Source organism: Salmo salar, chromosome ssa21 (assembly GCF_905237065.1).
Source record: "Salmo salar chromosome ssa21, Ssal_v3.1, whole genome shotgun sequence".
NCBI classification, from domain to species: Eukaryota; Metazoa; Chordata; class Actinopteri; order Salmoniformes; family Salmonidae; genus Salmo; species Salmo salar.
This window is the reverse complement of record NC_059462.1, coordinates 59215729-59239341: the sequence shown is the minus strand read 5'-3', so window position 1 is coordinate 59239341 and position 23613 is coordinate 59215729. Positions and strand designations below refer to the sequence as shown.

Here is a 23613-nt window from a genome sequence, read left to right as displayed (position 1 = left end):
CCTTCCTGGTCCTCTGGTCCCCTTCCTGGTCCTCTAGTCCCCTGCCTTCCTGGTCCTCCAGTCCCCTGCCTTCCTGGTCCTCTAGTCCCCTGCCTTCCTGGTCCTCCAGTCCCCTGCCTTCCTGGTCCTCTGGTCCCCTTCCTGGTCCTCTAGTCCCCTGCCTTCCTGGTCCTCCAGTCCCCTGCCTGGTCCTCTAGTCCCCTGCCTTCCTGGTCCTCTAGTCCCCTGCCTTCCTGGTCCTCTGGTCCCCTGCCTTCCTGGTCCTCTGGTCCCCTGCCTGGTCCTCTAGTCCCCTGCCTTCCTGGTCCTCTAGTCCCCTGCCTTCCTGGTCCTCTGGTCCCCTGCCTTCCTGGTCCTCTAGTCCCCTGCCTTCCTGGTCGTCTAGTCCCCTGCCTTCCTGGTCGTCTAGTCCCCTGCCTTCCTGGTCCTCTAGTCCCCTGCCTTCCTGGTCCTCTAGTCCCCTGCCTTCCTGGTCCTCTGGTCCCCTGCCTTCCTGGTCCTCTGGTCCCCTGCCTGGTCCTCTAGTCCCCTGCCTTCCTGGTCCTCCAGTCCCCTGCCTTCCTGGTCCTCTAGTCCCCTGCCTTCCTGGTCCTCCAGTCCCCTGCCTTCCTGGTCCTCTAGTCCCCTGCCTTCCTGGTCCTCTGGTCCCCTGCCTTCCTGGTCCTCTGGTCCCCTGCCTTCCTGGTCCTCTGGTCCCCTGCCTTCCTGGTCCTCTGGTCCCCTGCCTTCCTGGTCCTCTGGTCCCCTGCCTTCCTGGTCCTCTAGTCCCCTGCCTTCCTGGTCCCCTGCCTTCCTGGTCCTCTGGTCCCCTGCCTTCCTGGTCCTCTAGTCCCCTGCCTTCCTGGTCCTCTAGTCCCCTGCCTTCCTGGTCCTCTGGTCCCCTGCCTGGCCCTCTAGTCCCCTGCCTTCCTGGTCCTCTAGTCCCCTGCATTCCTGGTCCTCTGGTCCCCTGCCTGCCTGGTCCTCTGGTCCCCAGCCTTCCTGGTCCTCTAGTCCCCTGCCTTCCTGGTCCCATGCCGTCCTGGTCCTCTAGTCCCCTGCCTTCCTGGTCCTCTGGTCCCCTGCCTGGTCCTCTAGTCCCCTGCCTTCCTGGTCCTCTAGTCCCCTGCCTTCCTGGTCCTCTAGTCCCCTGCCTTCCTGGTCCTCTGGTCCCCTGCCTTCCTGGTCCTCTGGTCCCCTGCCTTCCTGGTCCTCTGGTCCCCTGCCTTCCCTGGTCCTCTGGTCCCCTGCCTTCCTGGTCCTCTGGTCCCCTGCCTTCCTGGTCCTCTAGTCCCCTGCCTTCCTGGTCCTCTAGTCCCCTGCCTTCCTGGTCCTCTAGTCCCCTGCCTTCCTGGTCCTCTAGTCCCCTGCCTTCCTGGTCCTCTAGTCCCCTGCCTTCCTGGTCCTCTGGTCCCCTGCCTTCCTGGTCCTCTAGTCCCCTGCCTTCCTGGTCTTCTAGTCCCGTGCCTTCCTGGTCCTCTGGTCCCCTGCCTTCCTGGTCCTCTGGTCCCCTGCCTTCCTGGTCCTCTGGTCCCCTGCCTTCCTGGTCCTCTGGTCCCCTGCCTTCCTGGTCCTCTGGTCCCCTGCCTTCCTGGTCCTCTGGTCCCCTGCCTTCCTGGTCCTCTGGTCCCCTGCCTTCCTGGTCCTCTATTCCCCTGCCTTCCTGGTCCTCTAGTCCCCTGCCTTCCTGGTCCTCTAGTCCCCTGCCTTCCTGGTCCTCTAGTCCCCTGCCTTCCTGGTCCTCTAGTCCCCTGCCTTCCTGGTCCTCTAGTCCCCTGCCTTCCTGGTCCTCTAGTCCCCTGCCTTCCTGGTCCTCTAGTCCCCTGCCTTCCTGGTCCTCTGGTCCCCTGCCTTCCTGGTCCTCTGGTCCCCTGCCTTCCTGGTCCTCTAGTCCCCTGCCTTCCTGGTCCTCTGGTCCCCTGCCTTCCTGGTCCTCTAGTCCCCTGCCTTCCTGGTCCTCTAGTCCCCTGCCTTCCTGGTCCTCTAGTCCCCTGCCTTCCTGGTCCTCTGGTCCCCTGCCTTCCTGGTCCTCTAGTCCCCTGCCTTCCTGGTCCTCTGGTCCCCTGCCTTCCTGGTCCTCTAGTCCCCTGCCTTCCTGGTCCTCTAGTCCCCCTGCCTTCCTGGTCCTCTAGTCCCCTGCCTTCCTGGTCCTCTAGTCCCCTGCCTTCCTGGTCCTCTAGTCCCCTGCCTTCCTGGTCCTCTGGTCCCCTGCCTTCCTGGTCCTCTGGTCCCCTGCCTTCCTGGTCCTCTAGTCCCCTGCCTTCCTGGTCCTCTGGTCCCCTGCCTTCCTGGTCCTCTAGTCCCCTGCCTTCCTGGTCCTCTAGTCCCCTGCCTTCCTGGTCCTCTAGTCCCCTGCCTTCCTGGTCCTCTAGTCCCCTGCCTTCCTGGTCCTCTAGTCCCCTGCCTTCCTGGTCCTCTGGTCCCCTGCCTTCCTGGTCCTCTAGTCCCCTGCCTTCCTGGTCCTCTAGTCCCCTGCCTTCCTGGTCCTCTGGTCCCCTGCCTTCCTGGTCCTCTAGTCCCATCTACAGCCCCACCAAGACCCATCACTATTCTGCTGGGACTCAAACTGAGAAACAAACAGGGAGTAAGAGACACCAAGAGGTTTCTGCTGTGTGGTCCATAGTCCATTTCTCATTCTCTGAGCGGCTCTCCCTCCATGTTACATAGACGGGGTCCAGGTGTTTACATCTCGTTGACATGTTGTTGTTTACATATTGTAGGCCACATAAATGGGGTCCAGCTGGTCAGCCAGGAAGCCGTCCCGTAGGTGCATTCTCTGTTTCTGTCCTCTTGAGTTGATAGGTATAACCCCTGGATCCACCACCACCACCACACCCACGATCAGGTAGTGGTCCTCCAGAACTACGTTAGTCACCAGGGGAACTAGGTCCAGAGCCTCCTGCTCCGACCCAGACAGCTCCACTACTACCACCAGGAGGTTGGTCCACGTGAACACAGCACTGAGACGGGGAGGAGAGGGAGAGAGACAGGGGAGACGGGGGAGAGACGGGGGAGACAGGGGAGAGACAGGGGAGAGACGGGGGAGAGACAGGGGAGACGGGGGAGAGACAGGGGAGACGGGGGAGAGACAGGGGAGACAGGGGAGACGGGGAGAGACAGGGGAGATGGGGGAGAGACAGGGGAGAGACAGGGAAGACGGGGGAGAGACAGGGGAGACGGGGGAGAGACAGGGGAGAGACAGGGGAGATGGGGGAGAGACAGGGGAGACGGGGGAGAGACAGGGAAGACGGGGGAGGCAGGGAGGAGAGGGGGAGACAGGGGAGACGGGGAGGAGAGGGGGAGAGACAGGTAGTTAAATTCAGATTATACCGTCAGCATTAACAGTGAGAGCTCCACTAAGAGCAAGTAAAAACAGAAGAGAGAGGGGGAGAGACAGGTGTCATGACGTTGGCCTCTTTTGGTACAGGGAGGACAGTTGACCCCTCCCTTTTGCACACAATCCACCCTGTGTGTAAAGGGTCGTAAAAACTCTAAAATTCCAGGAGAGTCTCTGGCCACATGGCCCATCGAGAGACACAGGAAATTCTTCCAACTCATAGAATTGGAGAGCCAAGCGACATTTTGTGTTCTGGAGAAGGTATGGAAGATTGGTGAAGAATCCAGCTACGAACTGATCCGCTTGGTACCATTTTGTGATACTCAGAAGAGACAATATAGCCATATTACCATAAAACTGTTTATATAATAGACTCAGTTTAAGACTTGCCTCATATGGGTGTATGGAATGTATTAATAAGGATAAAGCTTTTGTAAGACATTGAGATGCTATGTACTGATGTAATGTGATAGAATTGTATTTCTGTAACCAAATCTAACTCAGTCATAGGCACGCCCCAGGGACACATACAGGACCAGGCGTCATTTGACCAGCCTGTTCGATGGGCACTATAAAACACTCCCTGATTTACATTTCTCCAGACCAGGCCTACACTCCGTTGGCACATAGGTTCTACCATCTAATTCCTCTACTGAAAGTGAACCATACCACGTGGTTAACTTTTAGACTATTGATACCGACAGAATAAGAACAAGTCTTTGATATTAATTATTAGTCTGCAGCTAAGTAAATTATATCATTGAACGCGAAGACCAACGAAACAATCATTCGATGACGACATTAATGAATGTCGCTTTGAAAGATCCATTCTAACCGAGAGAGAGAGAGAGAGAGAACGCGGACAAAACTCCCCAACAGAACTACTCTCCAACAAGAATCAGAACGACACACTGAGCGTAAATATATATATTGATTGCAATTGTTCCCGAATGAGTGAGCCTTCAATTGTCAATTGTTAATGAACTCTGTGTAAACTTCTCAGCTGACCATTTATGACCCATTGTTCAACAGGCCGACCTGCCTGTTTAGCCAGTAGGGCACATTCCGATACCAATCCTTTGTGACGATAATGACTGTTTGTATGTTTTTCTGTTAATTACTTAGGGTAGTAAATAAATGATTTTAAGACAATTGATGTATGGATGATTATAGTAAAGACTGGGTTCGTGCAGATACAACAATTTACGACGTTTTGGAATGAGACTGGACTAGAGGTAAATACACCATTTAAACTAGAAGATAATCGACCTATACTATAATAGAATATAATATTATAGTACAGGAAAGTTATATTAGGAAAATTATAGCTTTGTAATCTGAATATTCTCCTTGGTGCCCCGATCTCCTAGTTAATTACAATTAATCAGTTTAATCGCGTGATAATAATTACAGGGAGCTAATTGATAAACATATCTTCAGTTTAATGGTACCCCCAAAGACACGACACAGGGAAGACGGGGGAGAGACAGGGAAGGAGATGGGGGAGAGACAGGGAAGGCAGGGGAGAGACAGGGAAAGAGATGGGGGAGAGACAGGGAAGGCAGGGGAGAGACAGGGGAGAGACGGAAAGATTATAGAGTCTCCTGTGTTTAGATGTGGGATTATAGAGTCTCCTGTGTTTAGATGTGGGATTATAGAGTCTCCTGTGTGTAGATGTGGGATTATAGAGTATCCTGTGTGTGTAGATGTGGGATTATAGAGTCTCCTGTGTGTAGATGTGGGATTATAGAGTCTCCTGTGTTTAGATGTGGGATTATAGTCTCCTGTGTGTGTAGATATGGGATTATAGAGTCTCCTGTGTGTAGATGTGGGATTATAGAGTCTCCTGTGTGTGTAGATGTGGGATTATAGAGTCTCCTGTGTTTAGATGTGGGATTATAGTCTCCTGTGTGTGTAGATATGGGATTATAGAGTCTCCTGTGTGTAGATGTGGGATTATAGAGTCTCCTGTGTGTGTAGATGTGGGATTATAGAGTCTCCTGTGTGTGTAGATGTGGGATTATAGAGTCTCCTGTGTGTGTAGATGTGGGATTATAGAGTCTCCTGTGTGTAGATGTGGGATTATAGAGTCTTCTGTGTTTAGATGTGGGATTATAGAGTCTCCTGTGTATAGATGGGGGATTATAGAGTCTCCTGTGTGTGTAGATGTGGGATTATAGAGTCTCCTGTGTGTAGATGTGGGATTATAGAGTCTCCTGTGTATAGATGTGGGATTATAGAGTCTCCTGTGTGTGTAGATGTGGGATTATAGAGTCTCCTGTGTGTGTAGATGTGGGATTATAGAGTCTCCTGTGTGTGTAGATGTGGGATTATAGAGTCTCCTGTGTTTAGATGTGGGATTATAGAGTCTCCTGTGTGTAGATGGGGGATTATAGAGTCTCCTGTGTGTGTAGATGTGGGATTATAGAGTCTCCTGTGTGTGTAGATGTGGGATTATAGAGTCTCCTGTGTGTAGATGTGGGATTATAGAGTCTCCTGTGTGTAGATGTGGGATTATAGAGTCTTCTGTGTTTAGATGTGGGATTATAGAGTCTCCTGTGTATAGATGTGGGATTATAGAGTCTCCTGTGTGTGTAGATGTGGGATTATAGAGTCTCCTGTGTGTAGATGTGGGATTATAGAGTCTCCTGTGTATAGATGTGGGATTATAGAGTCTCCTGTGTGTGTAGATGTGGGATTATAGAGTCTCCTGTGTGTAGATGTGGGATTATAGAGTCTCCTGTGTGTAGATGTGGGATTATAGAGTCTTCTGTGTTTAGATGTGGGATTATAGAGTCTCCTGTGTATAGATGTGGGATTATAGAGTCTCCTGTGTGGGTAGATGTGGGATTATAGAGTCTCCTGTGTGTAGATGTGGGATTATAGAGTCTCCTGTGTATAGATGTGGGATTATAGAGTCTCCTGTGTGTGTAGATGTGGGATTATAGAGTCTCCTGAGTGTGTAGATGTGGGATTATAGAGTCTCCTGTGTTTAGATGTGGGATTATAGTCTCCTGTGTGTGTAGATATGGGATTATAGAGTCTCCTGTGTGTAGATGTGGGATTATAGAGTCTCCTGTGTGTGTAGATGTGGGATTATAGAGTCTCCTGTGTGTGTAGATGTGGGATTATAGAGTCTCCTGTGTGTGTAGATGTGGGATTATAGAGTCTCCTGTGTGTAGATGTGGGATTATAGAGTCTCCTGTGTGTAGATGTGGGATTATAGAGTCTTCTGTGTTTAGATGTGGGATTATAGAGTCTCCTGTGTATAGATGTGGGATTATAGAGTCTCCTGTGTGTGTAGATGTGGGATTATAGAGTCTCCTGTGTGTAGATGTGGGATTATAGAGTCTCCTGTGTATAGATGTGGGATTATAGAGTCTCCTGTGTGTGTAGATGTGGGATTATAGAGTCTCCTGTGTATAGATGTGGGATTATAGAGTCTCCTGTGTGTGTAGATGTGGGATTATAGAGTCTCCTGAGTGTGTAGATGTGGGATTATAGAGTCTCCTGTGTGTGTAGATGTGGGATTATAGAGTCTCCTGTGTGTGTAGATGTGGGATTATAGAGTCTCCTGTGTGTGTAGATGTGGGATTATAGAGTCTCCTGTGTTTAGATGTGGGATTATAGAGTCTCCTGTGTGTAGATGGGGGATTATAGAGTCTCCTGTGTGTGTAGATGTGGGATTATAGAGTCTCCTGTGTGTAGATGGGGGATCATAGAGTCTCCTGTGTGTAGATGTGGGATTATAGAATCTCTTGTGTTTAGATGTGGGATTATAGAGTCTCCTGTGTGTTTAGATGTGGGATTATAGAATCTCCTGTGTGTAGATGTGGGATTATAGAGTCTCCTGTGTGTGTAGATGTGGGATTATAGAGTCTCCTGTGTGTTTAGATGTGGGATTATAGAGTCTCCTGTGTGTGTAGATGTGGGATTATAGAATCTCCTGTGTGTAGATGTGGGATTATAGAGTCTCCTGTGTGTAGATGTGGGATTATAGAGTCTCCTGTGTGTTTAGATATGGGATTATAGAGTCTCCTGTGTGTAGATGTGGGATTATAGAGTCTCCTGTGTGTAGATGTGGGATTATAGAGTCTCCTGTGTGTGTAGATGTGGGATTATAGAGTCTGCTGTGTGTAGATGTGGGATTATAGAGTCTCCTGTGTGTGTAGATGTGGGATTATAGAATCTCCTGTGTATAGATGTGGGACAATTTAATTATTTTTATTTAACAAGGCAAGTCTGTTAAGAACAGATTCTTATTTACAATGACGGCCTACCGGGGAACAGTGGGTTAAACTGCCTTGTTCAGGAGCAGAACGACAGATTTGTACCTTGTCAGCTCAAGGATTCGATCTCGCAATCTTTCGGTTACTGGCCCAATGCTCTAACCACTAGGCTACCTGCTGGTTACTGGCCCAACGCTCTAACCACTAGGCTACCTGCTGGTTACTGGCCCAACGCTCTAACCACTAGGCTACCTGCTGGTTACTGGCCCAACGCGCTAACCACTAGGCTACCTGCTGGTTACTGGCCCAACGCTCTAACCACTAGGCTACCTGCTGGTTACTGGCCCAACGCTCTAACCACTAGGCTACCTGCTGGTTACTGGCCCAACGCTCTAACCACTAGGCTACCTGCTGGTTACTGACCCAACACTCTAACCACTAGGCTACCTGCTGCCCCCATAGTGTCCTGTGTGTAGATGTGGGACAATAGATCCGTGGGTATAGATTAATGTGCCTCACCATTCAGCGATGCTCTTGTGTGAGCGGATAACGGACGTCTCGATGTCGATGGGATGGTACCTCATCCCTCTTAGCTCCAAAGTCTCATCCAGAGACCCCACCACGTAGAGAGCATCATGACGTTCTGCAACACACACAGTTTAGCAACGTCCAATAAGAACTAAATATTACACAGCATTTTAAAAAAACCACTTCCTGACTCGGTGCCAGCGCCCCCTGTATATAGCCTCGTTATTCTTATTGTGTTACTTTATATTATTACTTTATATTTTAGTCCACCTGGTAAATATTTTCTTAACTCTTCTTGAACTGCACTGTTAGTTAAGGGCTTGTAAGTAAGTATTTCACTGTAAGGTCTATACTTGTTGTATTCGGCGCAGGTGACAAATACAGTTTGATTTGATTTGAATGGTGTCTGAGTACAGTAGGTGTTGGTATCTCTCTCCTCAGTAATCTAGAATAGTTTTGGAGCAGGTTAACGTCAGTAGGGGTTACTGTTAACGTCTCTCCTCCAGGTTAACGTCAGTAGGGGTTACTGTTAACGTCAGTAGGGGTTACTGTTAACATCTCTCCTCCAGGTTAACGTCAGTAGGGGTTACTGTTAACGTCTCTCCTCCAGGTTAACGTCAGTAGGGGTTACTGTTAACGTCAGTAGGGGTTACTGTTAACATCTCTCCTCCAGGTTAACGTCAGTAGGGGTTACTGTTAACGTCTCTCCTCCAGGTTAACGTCAGTAGGGGTTACTGTTAACGTCTCTCCTCCAGGTTAACGTCAGTAGGGGTTACTGTTAACATCTCTCCTCCAGGTTAACGTCAGTAGGGGTTACTGTTAACGTCTCTCCTCCAGGTTAACGTCAGTAGGGGTTACTGTTAACGTCTCTCCTCCAGGTTAACGTCCGTAGGGGTTACTGTTAACGTCTCTCCTCCAGGTTAACGTCAGTAGGGGTTACTGTTAACGTCTCTCCTCCAGGTTAACGTCAGTAGGGGTTACTGTTAACGTCAGTAGGGGTCATTGTTGCCCAACACACTGGACTCCATGCCCACACACTGGACCCCATGCCCAACACACTGGACTCCATGCCCAACACACTGGACTCCATGCCCAACACACTGGACTCCATGCCCAACACACTGGACTCCATGCCCAACACACTGGACTCCATGCCCAACACACTGGACTCCATGCCCACACACTGGACTCCATGCCCAACACACTGGACTCCATGCCCACACACTGGACTCCATGCCCACACACTGGACTCCATGCCCACACACTGGACTCCATGCCCACACACTGGACTCCATGCCCACACACTGGACTCCATGCCCACACACTGGACTCTATGCCCACACACTGGACTCCATGCCCAACACACTGGACCCCATGCCCAACACACTGGACCCCATGCCCAACACACTGGACCCCATGCCCAACACACTGGACTCCATGCCCAACACACTGGACTCCATGCCCAACACACTGGACTCTATGCCCAACACACTGGACTCTATGCCCAACACACTGGACTCTATGCCCAACACACTGGACTCTATGCCCAACACACTGGACCCCATGCCCAACACACTGGACCCCATGCCCAACACACTGGACTCCATGCCCAACACACTGGACTCCATGCCCAACACACTGGACCCCATGCCCAACACACTGGACCCCATGCCCAACACACTGGACTCTATGCCCAACACACTGGACCCCATGCCCAACACACTGGACCCCATGCCCAACACACTGGACTCTATGCCCACACACTGGACTCTATGCCCAACACACTGGACCCCATGCCCACACACTGGACCCCATGCCCAACACACTGGACCCCATGCCCAACACACTGGACTACATGCCCAACACACTGGACTCCATGCCCACACACTGGACTCCATGCCAACACACTGGACTCCATGCCAACACACTGGACTCCATGCCAACACACTGGACTCCATGCCCACACACTGGACTCCATGCCCAACACACTGGACTCCATGCCAACACACTGGACCCCATGCCAACACACTGGACCCTATGCCCAACACACTGGACCCCATGCCCAACACACTGGACTCCATGCCAACACACTGGACTCCATGCCCACACACTGGACTCCATGCCCAACACACTGGACTCCATGCCAACACACTGGACCCCATGCCAACACACTGGACCCTATGCCCAACACACTGGACCCCATGCCCAACACACTGGACTCCATGCCCAACACACTTTCAAACTCATCACATATACTGCTGTTACTGTCTATTATCTATCCTTTACCCCTACCTACAGTATACTGCTGTTACTGTCTATTATCTATCCTTTACCCCTACCTACAGTATACTGCTGTTACTGTCTATTATCTATCCTTTACCCCTACCTACAGTATACTGCTGTTACTGTCTATTATCTATCCTTTACCCCTACCTACAGTATACTGCTGTTACTGTCTATTATCTATCCTTTACCCCTACCTACAGTATACTGCTGTTACTGTCTATTATCTATCCTTTACCCCTACCTACAGTATACTGCTGTTACTGTCTATTATCTATCCTTTACCCCTACCTACAGTATACTGCTGTTACTGTCTATTATCTATCCTTTACCCCTACCTACAGTATACTGCTGTTACTGTCTATTATCTATCCTTTACCCCTACCTACAGTATACTGCTGTTACTGTCTATTATCTATCCTTTACCCCTACCTACAGTATGCTGCTGTTACTGTCTATTATCTATCCTTTACCCCTACCTACAGTATACTGCTGTTACTGTCTATTATCTATCCTTTACCCCTACCTACAGTATACTGCTGTTACTGTCTATTATCTATCCTTTACCCCTACCTACAGTATACTGCTGTTACTGTCTATTATCTATCCTTTACCCCTACCTACAGTATACTGCTGTTACTGTCTATTATCTATCCTTTACCCCTACCTACAGTATGCTGCTGTTACTGTCTATTATCTATCCTTTACCCCTACCTACAGTATACTGCTGTTACTGTCTATTATCTATCCTTTACCCCTACCTACAGTATACTGCTGTTACTGTCTATTATCTATCCTTTACCCCTACCTACAGTATACTGCTGTTACTGTCTATTATCAATCCTTTACCCCTACCTACAGTATACTGCTGTTACTGTCTATTATCTCGTTGCCTAGTCACTATATTCCTCCTGTCACTAATTCAATTTTTTATTACATTTAGTATCTTTAATTTAATTTAAATAAGCATTTCACTGTTAGTCTACACTTGTTTACGAAGCATGTGATAAATATAATGTGATTTATCTGATGTCTGGACTCTAACCTCCGCTGGCGTCGGTCAGCTCAGTGCGTCGTAGGAAACCCAGGTATCCTGTTCTGGCCCAGACCGTCTGCGTGTCTCCAAAGCTCAGCTTCGTGTTGAAGTGGTCCGCATGCAAAGCATCCTCTCCATACACCGTGTAGTAACCTGTTGCATTGTGGGGGCTGCTCACCCACACCTGATATAATAATATAGAGAGGTGTTAGCAGAGAGACAGGGGAATATATATATATACAAACTCAGCAAAAAAATGTACAAACTGCGTTTATTTTCAGTGAATTTAACATGTGTAGATATTTGTATGAACATCACAAGATTCAACAACTGAGACATAAACTGAACAAGTTCCACAGACATGTGACTAACAGAAATGGAATAATGTGTCCCTGAACAAAGGGGGTCAAAATCAAAAGTAACCGTCAGTATCTGGTGTGGCCACCAGCTGCATTAAGTACTGCAGTGCATCTCCTCCTCATGGACTGCACCAGATTTGCCAGTTCTTGCTGTGAGATGTTACCCCACTCTTCCACCAAGGCACCTGCAAGTTTCCAGACATTTCTGGGGGGAATGGCCCTAGCCCTCACCCTCCGATCCAACAGGTCCCAGACGTGCTCAATGGGATTGAGATCCGGGCTCTTCGCTGGCCATGGCAGAACACAGACATTCCTGTCTTGCAGGAAATCACACACAGAACGAGCAGTATGGCTGGTGGCATTGTCATGCTGGAGGGTCATGTCAGGATGAGCCTGCAGGAAGGGTACCACATGAGGGAGGAGGATGTCTTCCCTGTAACGCACAGCGTTGAGATTGCCTGCAATGACAACAAGCTCAGTCTGATGATGCTGTGACACACCGCCCCAGACCATGACGGACCCTCCACCTCCAAATCGCTCCCGCTCCAGAGTACAGGCCTCGGTGTAACGCTCATTCCTTCAACGATAAACGCAAATCCGACCATCACCCCTGGTGAGACAAAACCGCGACTCGTCAGTGAAGAGCACTTTTTGCCAGTCCTGTCTGGTCCAGCGACGGTGGGTTTGTGCCCATAGGCGGCGTTGTTGCCGGTGATGTCTGGTGAGGACCTGCCTTACAACAGGCCTACAAGCACTCAGTCCAGCCTCTCTCAGCCTATTGCGGACAGTCTGAGCACTGATGTAGGGATTGTGCGTTCCTGGTGTAACTCGGGCAGTTGTTGTTGCCATCCTGTACCTGTCCCGCAGGTGTGATGTTCGGATGTACCGATCCTGTGCAGGTGTTGTTACACGTGGTCTGCCACTCGAGGACGATCAGCTGTCCGTCCTGTCTCCCTGTAGCGCTGGCAAATCTGGTGCAGTCCATGAGGAGGAGATGCACTGCAGTACTTAATGCAGCTGGTGGCCACACCAGATACTGACTGTTACTTTTGATTTTTACCCCCTTTGTTCAGGGACACATTATTCCATTTCTGTTAGTCACATGTCTGTGGAACTTGTTCAGTTTATGTCTCAGTTGTTGAATCTTGTTTTGTTCATACAAATATTTACACATGTTAAGTTTGCTGAAAACAAACGCAGTTGACAGTGAGAGGACGTTTATTTTGTTTTGCTGAGTTTATATATACATACACCACCAGTCAAAAGTTGACACCTACTCATTCCAGGGTTTTTCTTTATTTGTACTATTTTCTACATTGTAGAATAATAGTGAAGACATCAAAACTATGAAATATCACACATACGGAATCATGTAGTAACCAAAAAAGTGTTGAACAAATCGAAATATATTTTATATTTGAGATTTTTCTCTGGAATGAGCAGATGTGTCCAAAATGTTGCCTGGTGCTGTGTATATAATAGCATCCTCCAGGGCTCATCCATAGTCATCCAGTAATGGTCATCTGCCTCACCTCTCCCAGGTGGGAGTCTCCTAGAGGTCCTTTGGTTTCTGTGTTGGCGATGACCACCTTCACCCCAGGCAGGATCTGGTTAACACATCACACTGTTACTACGGTAACCCTAACCTTCACCCCAGGCAGGATCTGGTTAACACAACACACTGTTACTACGGTAACCCTAACCTTCACCCCAGGCAGGATCTGGTTAACACAACACACTGTTACTACGGTAACCCTAACCTTCACCCCAGGCAGGATCTGGTTAACACATCACACTGTTACTACGGTAACCCTAACCTTCACCCCAGGCAGGATCTGGTTAACACATCACACTGTTACTACGGTAACCCTAACCTTCACCCCAGGCAGGATCTGGTTAACACAACACACTGTTACTACGGTAACCCTAACCTTCACCCCAGGCAGGATCTGGTTAACACATCACACTGTTACTACGGTAACCCTAACCTTCACCCCAGGCAGGATCTGGTTAACACATCACACTGTTACTACGGTAACCCTAACCTTCACCCCAGGCAGGATCTGGTTAACACAACACACTGTTACTACGGTAACCCTAACCTTCACCCCAGGCAGGATCTGGTTAACACATCACACTGTTACTACGGTAACCCTAACCTTCACCCCAGGCAGGATCTGGTTAACACATCACACTGTTACTACGGTAACCCTAACCTTTCACCCCAGGCAGGATCTGGTTAACACATCACACTGTTACTACGGTAACCCTAACCTTCACCCCAGGCAGGATCTGGTTAACACAACACACTGTTACTACGGTAACCCTAACCTTCACCCCAGGTAGGATCTGGTTAACACAACACACTGTTACTACGGTAACCCTAACCTTCACCCCAGGCAGGATCTGGTTAACACATCACACTGTTACTACGGTAACCCTAACCTTCACCCCAGGCAGGATCTGGTTAACACAACACACTGTTACTACGGTAACCCTAACCTTCACCCCAGGCAGGATCTGGTTAACACATCACACTGTTACTACGGTAACCCTAACCTTCACCCCAGGCAGGATCTGGTTAACACAACACACTGTTACTACGGTAACCCTAACCTTCACCCCAGGCAGGATCTGGTTAACACATCACACTGTTACTACGGTAACCCTAACCTTCACCCCAGGCAGGATCTGGTTAACACATCACACTGTTACTACGGTAACCCTAACCTTCACCCCAGGCAGGATCTGGTTAACACAACACACTGTTACTACGGTAACCCTAACCTTCACCCCAGGCAGGATCTGGTTAACACAACACACTGTTACTACGGTAACCCTAACCTTCACCCCAGGCAGGATCTGGTTAACACAACACACTGTTACTACGGTAACCCTAACCTTCACCCCAGGCAGGATCTGGTTAACACAACACACTGTTACTACGGTAACCCTAACCTTCACCCCAGGCAGGATCTGGTTAACACATCACACTGTTACTACGGTAACCCTAACCTTCACCCCAGGCAGGATCTGGTTAACACATCACACTGTTACTACGGTAACCCTAACCTTCACCCCAGGCAGGATCTGGTTAACACATCACACTGTTACTACGGTAACCCTAACCTTCACCCCAGGCAGGATCTGGTTAACACAACACATTGTTACTACGGTAACCCTAACCTTCATGAGGTATTTATATTAATTATATAATATTATATATTATTATATTTCAGTCCAGTATAATATAATACTCTATCCATGAGGTAGGTGTCTTATATATTTATATATTTTATATATATATTATTATATTTCAGTCCAGTATAATATAATACTCTATCCATGAGGTAGGTGTCTTACCTTGCCAGACTCCATGAGAGAGAGACTGTGTGGAGAGCCTCTCTCTACCATACGCACCCTGGTGATATCACACACAATAACTGTTACTAGTCAACCAATAACACATCAGATTATACAACACAACATTATAATATAATATAGTCCTGGACATAAAGACCTATATAATATAGTCCTGGTGGACATAAAGACCTATATAATATAGTCCAGGACATAAAGACCTATATAATATAGTCCTGGTGGACATAAAGACCTATATAATATAGTCCAGGACATAAAGACCTATATAATATAGTCCAGGACATAAAGACCTATATAATATAGTCCAGGACATAAAGACCTATATAATATAGTCCAGGACATAAAGACCTATATAATATAGTCCTGGTGGACATAAAGACCTATATAATATAGTCCAGGACATAAAGACCTATATAATATAGTCCTGGACATAAAGACCTATATAATATAGTCCAGGATATAAAGACCTATATAATATAGTCCAGGATATAAAGACCTATATAATATAGTCCTGGACATAAAGACCTATATAATATAGTCCAGGACATAAAGACCTATATAATATAGTCCAGGATATAAAGACCTATATAATATAGTCCTGGACATAAAGACCTATATAATATAGTCCAGGACATAAAGACCTATATAATATAGTCCAGGACATAAAGACCTATATAATATAGTCCAGGACATAAAGACCTATATAATATAGTCCAGGACATAAAGACCTATATAATATAGTCCAGGACATAAAGACCTATATAATATAGTCCAGGACATAAAGACCTATATAATATAGTCCAGGACATAAAGACCTATATAATATAGTCCAGGACATAAAGACCTATATAATATAGTCCAGGACATAAAGACCTATATAATATAGTCCAGGACATAAAGACCTATATAATATAGTCCTGGTGGACATAAAGACCTATATAATATAGTCCAGGACATAAAGACCTATATAATATAGTCCAGGACATAAAGACCTATATAATATAGTCCTGGACATAAAGACCTATATAATATAGTCCAGGACATAAAGACCTATATAATATAGTCCTGGTGGACATAAAGACCTATATAATATAGTCCAGGACATAAAGACCTATATAATATAGTCCAGGACATAAAGACCTATATAATATAGTCCTGGTGGACATAAAGACCTATATAATATAGTCCAGGATATAAAGACCTATATAATATAGTCCTGGTGGACATAAAGACCTATATAATATAGTCCAGGACATAAAGACCTATATAATATAGTCCAGGACATAAAGACCTATATAATATAGTCCAGGACATAAAGACCTATATAATATAGTCCTGGACATAAAGACCTATATAATATAGTCCTGGACATAAAGACCTATATAATATAGTCCAGGACATAAAGACCTATATAATATAGTCCAGGATATAAAGACCTATATAATATAGTCCTGGACATAAAGACCTATATAATATAGTCCAGGATATAAAGACCTATATAATATAGTCCAGGACATAAAGACCTATATAATATAGTCCAGGACATAAAGACCTATATAATATAGTCCAGGACATAAAGACCTATATAATATAGTCCTGGACATAAAGACCTATATAATATAGTCCTGGACATAAAGACCTATATAATATAGTCCTGGACATAAAGACCTATATAATATAGTCCAGGACATAAAGACCTATATAATATAGTCCAGGATATAAAGACCTATATAATATAGTCCTGGACATAAAGACCTATATAATATAGTCCTGGTGGACATAAAGACCTATATAATATAGTCCAGGACATAAAGACCTATATAATATAGTCCTGGTGGACATAAAGACCTATATAATACAGTCCAGGACATAAAGACCTATATAATATAGTCCTGAACATAAAGACCTATATAATATAGTCCTGGTGGACATAAAGACCTATATAATATAGTCCTGGACATAAAGACCTATATAATATAGTCCAGGTGGACATAAAGACCTATATAATATAGTCCAGGACATAAAGACCTATATAAAAAGTCCAGGACATAAAGACCTATATAATATAGTCCTGGTGGACATAAAGACCTATATAATATAGTCCAGGACATAAAGACCTATATAATATAGTCCTGGTGGACATAAAGACCTATATAATATAGTCCAGGACATAAAGACCTATATAATATAGTCCAGGACATAAAGACCTATATAATATAGTCCAGGACATAAAGACCTATATAATATAGTCCAGGACATAAAGACCTATATAATATAGTCCTGGTGGACATAAAGACCTATATAATATAGTCCAGGACATAAAGACCTATATAATATAGTCCTGGACATAAAGACCTATATAATATAGTCCAGGATATAAAGACCTATATAATATAGTCCAGGATATAAAGACCTATATAATATAGTCCTGGACATAAAGACCTATATAATATAGTCCAGGACATAAAGACCTATATAATATAGTCCAGGATATAAAGACCTATATAATATAGTCCTGGACATAAAGACCTATATAATATAGTCCAGGACATAAAGACCTATATAATATAGTCCAGGACATAAAGACCTATATAATATAGTCCAGGACATAAAGACCTATATAATATAGTCCAGGACATAAAGACCTATATAATATAGTCCAGGACATAAAGACCTATATAATATAGTCCAGGACATAAAGACCTATATAATATAGTCCAGGACATAAAGACCTATATAATATAGTCCAGGACATAAAGACCTATATAATATAGTCCTGGTGGACATAAAGACCTATATAATATAGTCCAGGACATAAAGACCTATATAATATAGTCCAGGACATAAAGACCTATATAATATAGTCCTGGACATAAAGACCTATATAATATAGTCCAGGACATAAAGACCTATATAATATAGTCCTGGTGGACATAAAGACCTATATAATATAGTCCAGGACATAAAGACCTATATAATATAGTCCAGGACATAAAGACCTATATAATATAGTCCTGGTGGACATAAAGACCTATATAATATAGTCCAGGATATAAAGACCTATATAATATAGTCCTGGTGGACATAAAGACCTATATAATATAGTCCAGGACATAAAGACCTATATAATATAGTCCAGGACATAAAGACCTATATAATATAGTCCAGGACATAAAGACCTATATAATATAGTCCTGGACATAAAGACCTATATAATATAGTCCTGGACATAAAGACCTATATAATATAGTCCTGGTGGACATAAAGACCTATATAATATAGTCCAGGACATAAAGACCTATATAATATAGTCCAGGATATAAAGACCTATATAATATAGTCCTGGACATAAAGACCTATATAATATAGTCCAGGATATAAAGACCTATATAATATAGTCCAGGACATAAAGACCTATATAATATAGTCCAGGACATAAAGACCTATATAATATAGTCCAGGACATAAAGACCTATATAATATAGTCCTGGACATAAAGACCTATATAATATAGTCCTGGACATAAAGACCTATATAATATAGTCCTGGACATAAAGACCTATATAATATAGTCCAGGACATAAAGACCTATATAATATAGTCCAGGATATAAAGACCTATATAATATAGTCCTGGACATAAAGACCTATATAATATAGTCCTGGTGGACATAAAGACCTATATAATATAGTCCAGGACATAAAGACCTATATAATATAGTCCTGGTGGACATAAAGACCTATATAATACAGTCCAGGACATAAAGACCTATATAATATAGTCCTGAACATAAAGACCTATATAATATAGTCCTGGTGGACATAAAGACCTATATAATATAGTCCTGGACATAAAGACCTATATAATATAGTCCAGGTGGACATAAAGACCTATATAATATAGTCCAGGACATAAAGACCTATATAAAAAGTCCAGGACATAAAGACCTATATAATATAGTCCTGGTGGACATAAAGACCTATATAATATAGTCCAGGACATAAAGACCTATATAATATAGTCCTGGTGGACATAAAGACCTATATAATATAGTCCTGGTGGACATAAAGACCTATATAATATAGTCCAGGACATAAAGACCTATATAATATAGTCCAGGACATAAAGACCTATATAATATAGTCCAGGACATAAAGACCTATATAATATAGTCCTGGTGGACATAAAGACCTATATAATATAGTCCTGGTGGACATAAAGACCTATATAATATAGTTCTGGACATAAAGACCTATATAATATAGTCCAGGACATAAAGACCTATATAATATAGTCCAGGACATAAAGACCTATATAATATAGTCCTGGACATAAAGACCTATATAATATAGTCCTGGTGGACATAAAGACCTATATAATATAGTCCTGGTGGACATAAAGACCTATATAATATAGTCCAGGACATAAAGACCTATATAATATAGTCCAGGACATAAAGACCTATATAATATAGTCCTGGACATAAAGACCTATATAATATAGTCCAGGACATAAAGACCTATATAATATAGTCCAGGATATAAAGACCTATATAATATAGTCCAGGACATAAAGACCTATATAATATAGTCCAGGACATAAAGACCTATATAATATAGTCCAGGACATAAAGACCTATATAATATAGTCCTGGTGGACATAAAGACCTATATAATATAGTCCAGGACATAAAGACCTATATAATATAGTCCAGGACATAAAGACCTATATAATATAGTCCAGGACATAAAGACCTATATAATATAGTCCTGGACATAAAGACCTATATAATATAGTCCAGGACATAAAGACCTATATAATATAGTCCTGGTGGACATAAAGACCTATATAATATAGTCCTGGACATAAAGACCTATATAATATAGTCCAGGACATAAAGACCTATATAATATAGTCCTGGTGGACATAAAGACCTATATAATATAGTCCAGGACATAAAGACCTATATAATATAGTCCAGGTCATAAAGACCTATATAATATAGTCCTGGACATAAAGACCTATATAATATAGTCCAGGACATAAAGACCTATATAATATAGTCCAGGACATAAAGACCTATATAATATAGTCCTGGTGGACATAAAGACCTATATAATATAGTCCTGGTGGACATAAAGACCTATATAATATAGTCCAGGACATAAAGACCTATATAATATAGTCCAGGACATAAAGACCTATATAATATAGTCCTGGTGGACATAAAGACCTATATAATATAGTCCTGGACATAAAGACCTATATAATATAGTCCAGGACATAAAGACCTATATAATATAGTCCTGGACATAAAGACCTATATAATATAGTCCTGGACATAAAGACCTATATAATATAGTCCAGGACATAAAGACCTATATAATATAGTCCAGGACATAAAGACCTATATAATATAGTCCTGGTGGACATAAAGACCTATATAATATAGTCCTGGTGGACATAAAGACCTATATAATATAGTCCAGGACATAAAGACCTATATAATATAGTCCAGGACATAAAGACCTATATAATATAGTCCAGGATATAAAGACCTATATAATATAGTCCAGGACATAAAGACCTATATAATATAGTCCTGGTGGACATAAAGACCTATATAATATAGTCCAGGACATAAAGACCTATATAATATAGTCCAGGACATAAAGACCTATATAATATCGTCCTGGTGGACATAAAGACCTATATAATATAGTCCTGGTGGACATAAAGACCTATATAATATAGTCCTGGACATAAAGACCTATATAATATAGTCCAGGACATAAAGACCTATATAATATAGTCCTGGACATCAAGACCTATATAATATAGTCCAGGACATAAAGACCTATATAATATAGTCCAGGACATAAAGACCTATATAATATAGTCCTGGTGGACATAAAGACCTATATAATATAGTCCAGGATATAAAGACCTATATAATATAGTCCAGGACATAAAGACCTATATAATATAGTCCAGGACATAAAGACCTATATAATATAGTCCTGGACATAAAGACCTATATAATATAGTCCAGGACATAAAGACCTATATAATATAGTCCTGGACATAAAGACCTATATAATATAGTCCAGGACATAAAGACCTATATAATATAGTCCAGGACATAAAGACCTATATAATATAGTCCAGGACATAAAGACCTATATAATATAGTCCAGGACATAAAGACCTATATAATATAGTCCTGGTGGACATAAAGACCTATATAATATAGTCCTGGTGGACATAAAGACCTATATAATATAGTCCTGGACATAAAGACCTATATAATATAGTCCAGGATATAAAGACCTATATAATATAGTCCTGGACATAAAGACCTATATAATATAGTCCAGGATATAAAGACCTATATAATATAGTCCTGGTGGACATAAAGACCTATATAATATAGTCCTGGACATAAAGACCTATATAATATAGTCCAGGATATAAAGACCTATATAATATAGTTCAGGATATAAAGACCTATATAATATAGTCCAGGACATAAAGACCTATATAATATAGTCCTGGACATAAAGACCTATATAATATAGTCCAGGATATAAAGACCTATATAATATAGTCCAGGATATAAAGACCTATATAATATAGTCCTGGTGGACATAAAGACCTATATAATATAGTCCAGGACATAAAGACCTATATAATATAGTCCTGGACATAAAGGTGAGGTCAGTGGAATCATACCTTTCATGTCTCAGAGCTCTCATGTCCAGGTAGACTGTGGTAGGGTCTGGTCCTGACGTGCCCTACAGACAGACAGACAGACAGACAGACAGACAGACAGACAGACAGACAGACAGACAGACAGACAGACAGACAGACAGACAGACAGAGAGATGTTAACAACACAGGGAGACACAGAGAGCTGGTTCTGATCATGACAGACCTGATGCTTCAGACCCAGTACTGAATGGAGGGAAAGTGGAAGCTGATGATATCGCTGCGATGGGAGAGTTATTGACAAAGCAGGGAGACAGACATCACTACCGCCATCTATACAGCCATCTATACAGCCATCTATACAGCCAAGTAAACAACCATCTATACAGCCAAGTAAACAACCATCTATACAGCCATCTATACAGCCATCTATACAGCCATCTATACAGCCATATATACAGCCAAGTAAACAACCATCTATACAGCCAAGTAAACAACCATCTATACAGCCATCTATACAGCCATCTACACAGCCATCTACACAGCCATCTACACAGCCAAGTAAACAACCATCTATACAGCCAAGTAAACAACCATCTATACAGCCATCTATACAGCCATCTACACAGCCATCTACACAGCCAAGTAAACAACCATCTATACAGCCAAGTAAACAGCCATCTGCACAGCCAAGTAAACAACCATCTATACAGCCATCTATACAGCCATCTACACAGCCATCTACACAGCCAAGTAAACAACCATCTATACAGCCATCTATACAGCCATCTACACAGCCATCTACACAGCCATCTACACAGCCAAGTAAACAACCATCTATACAGCCATATATACAGCCATCTATACAGCCAAGTAAACAACCATCTATACAGCCATCTATACAGCCAAGTAAACAACCATCTATACAGCCATCTATACAGCCATCTATACAGCCATCTAAACAGCTGATGGGGTCAACTTGGGGCTGCGCCAAACGTTTGATGTATTGTAATAATTGATTATGCTTATGTTGTATTAATAGAAGGGGAAGGGCTATAAGACCCCTCCCCCACTACATGTATAGGGTCCTGGACTACAGATTAGGGTTAATATATATATGCATTATAAGGTTTAATACTCGTCCACAGTTATTTTCTAGTCTCTGCCTCTTATAAAGGAACGGTCTGAGAGATGTGTGAGTTATTTCATCAAAACAGGGTGTCTGTGCGAAAGCGCCTCAAGGCTAAAAGAGATGAATAAACACAGAATCCTGCAGGGGAGTAAAGAGATAAGAGAGTCAGACATACCACTATAAAGCCACACGGGGAGTGGAAAATGACTGCTGAGCCCTTAACAATAGTTCCAGTGTTTTCTTTCTCCTGCAAGTTTGTGTAACTCTATATGCGCATGGGATTGGTCTCATGAGTAGAAGGTGTTGACGTAGGCAGTTACATCACTAGGGGTTGACTGCAAGCATATTAAAAGCAACTTGGACTTTTCCTATTTTGCAGAACTCAGGAGAGACATCAGTTGTATGTTTGATCTTTGACTTCTGTCTACAGCTGTATTTTGATTAAAAAAAGTGTTATGATTTATAAGTGCACATTTTGAGTATTCCTTATTTGTTAAGTAAATAACAGAGCCCAGAAAATTGGAACCAACACAGCCATCTATACAGCCATCTATACAGCCATCTGCACAGCCATCTATACAGCCATCTATACAGCCATCTATACAGCCATCTGCACAGCCATCTATACAGCCATCTATACA

At 43.6% G+C, this 23613-nt stretch overlaps 2 protein-coding genes across 8 annotated transcripts in view; both read right to left on the bottom strand.

Annotated features, from left to right (window-relative positions):
• Window positions 1–217: 217 nt before the first annotated feature.
• LOC106581611 (spidroin-2-like) lies at window positions 218–2501 on the bottom strand. Its single transcript, XM_045704416.1, has 2 exons — window positions 2120–2501; window positions 218–2034 (listed from the first exon to the last, which is right to left on the bottom strand). The coding sequence occupies exons 1-2, from the start codon at window positions 2499–2501 to the stop codon at window positions 218–220; spliced, it is 2199 nt and encodes a 732-aa protein (XP_045560372.1).
• The window catches only part of dip2a (disco-interacting protein 2 homolog A), a 286178-nt gene continuing 264812 nt past the window's right edge, over window positions 2248–23613 (bottom strand). For 3 of the 7 annotated variants that reach the window (XM_045704951.1, XM_045704952.1, XM_045704954.1), the window contains 6 exons: window positions 21865–21926; window positions 15115–15172; window positions 13284–13358; window positions 11402–11576; window positions 8065–8188; window positions 2250–2939 (listed from right to left, as the gene is read on the bottom strand). In XM_045704951.1, the coding sequence (XP_045560907.1) occupies window positions 2687–2939; window positions 8065–8188; window positions 11402–11576; window positions 13284–13358; window positions 15115–15172; window positions 21865–21926 (747 nt within the window). In that variant the 3' untranslated portion in view covers window positions 2250–2686. Of the gene's footprint in view, window positions 2940–8064; window positions 8189–11401; window positions 11577–13283; window positions 13359–14634; window positions 14899–15114; window positions 15173–21864; window positions 21927–23613 lie in introns of those variants that run through there. The other 4 variants (XM_045704955.1, XM_045704953.1, XM_045704950.1 and 1 more) reach the window with 4 other exon arrangements.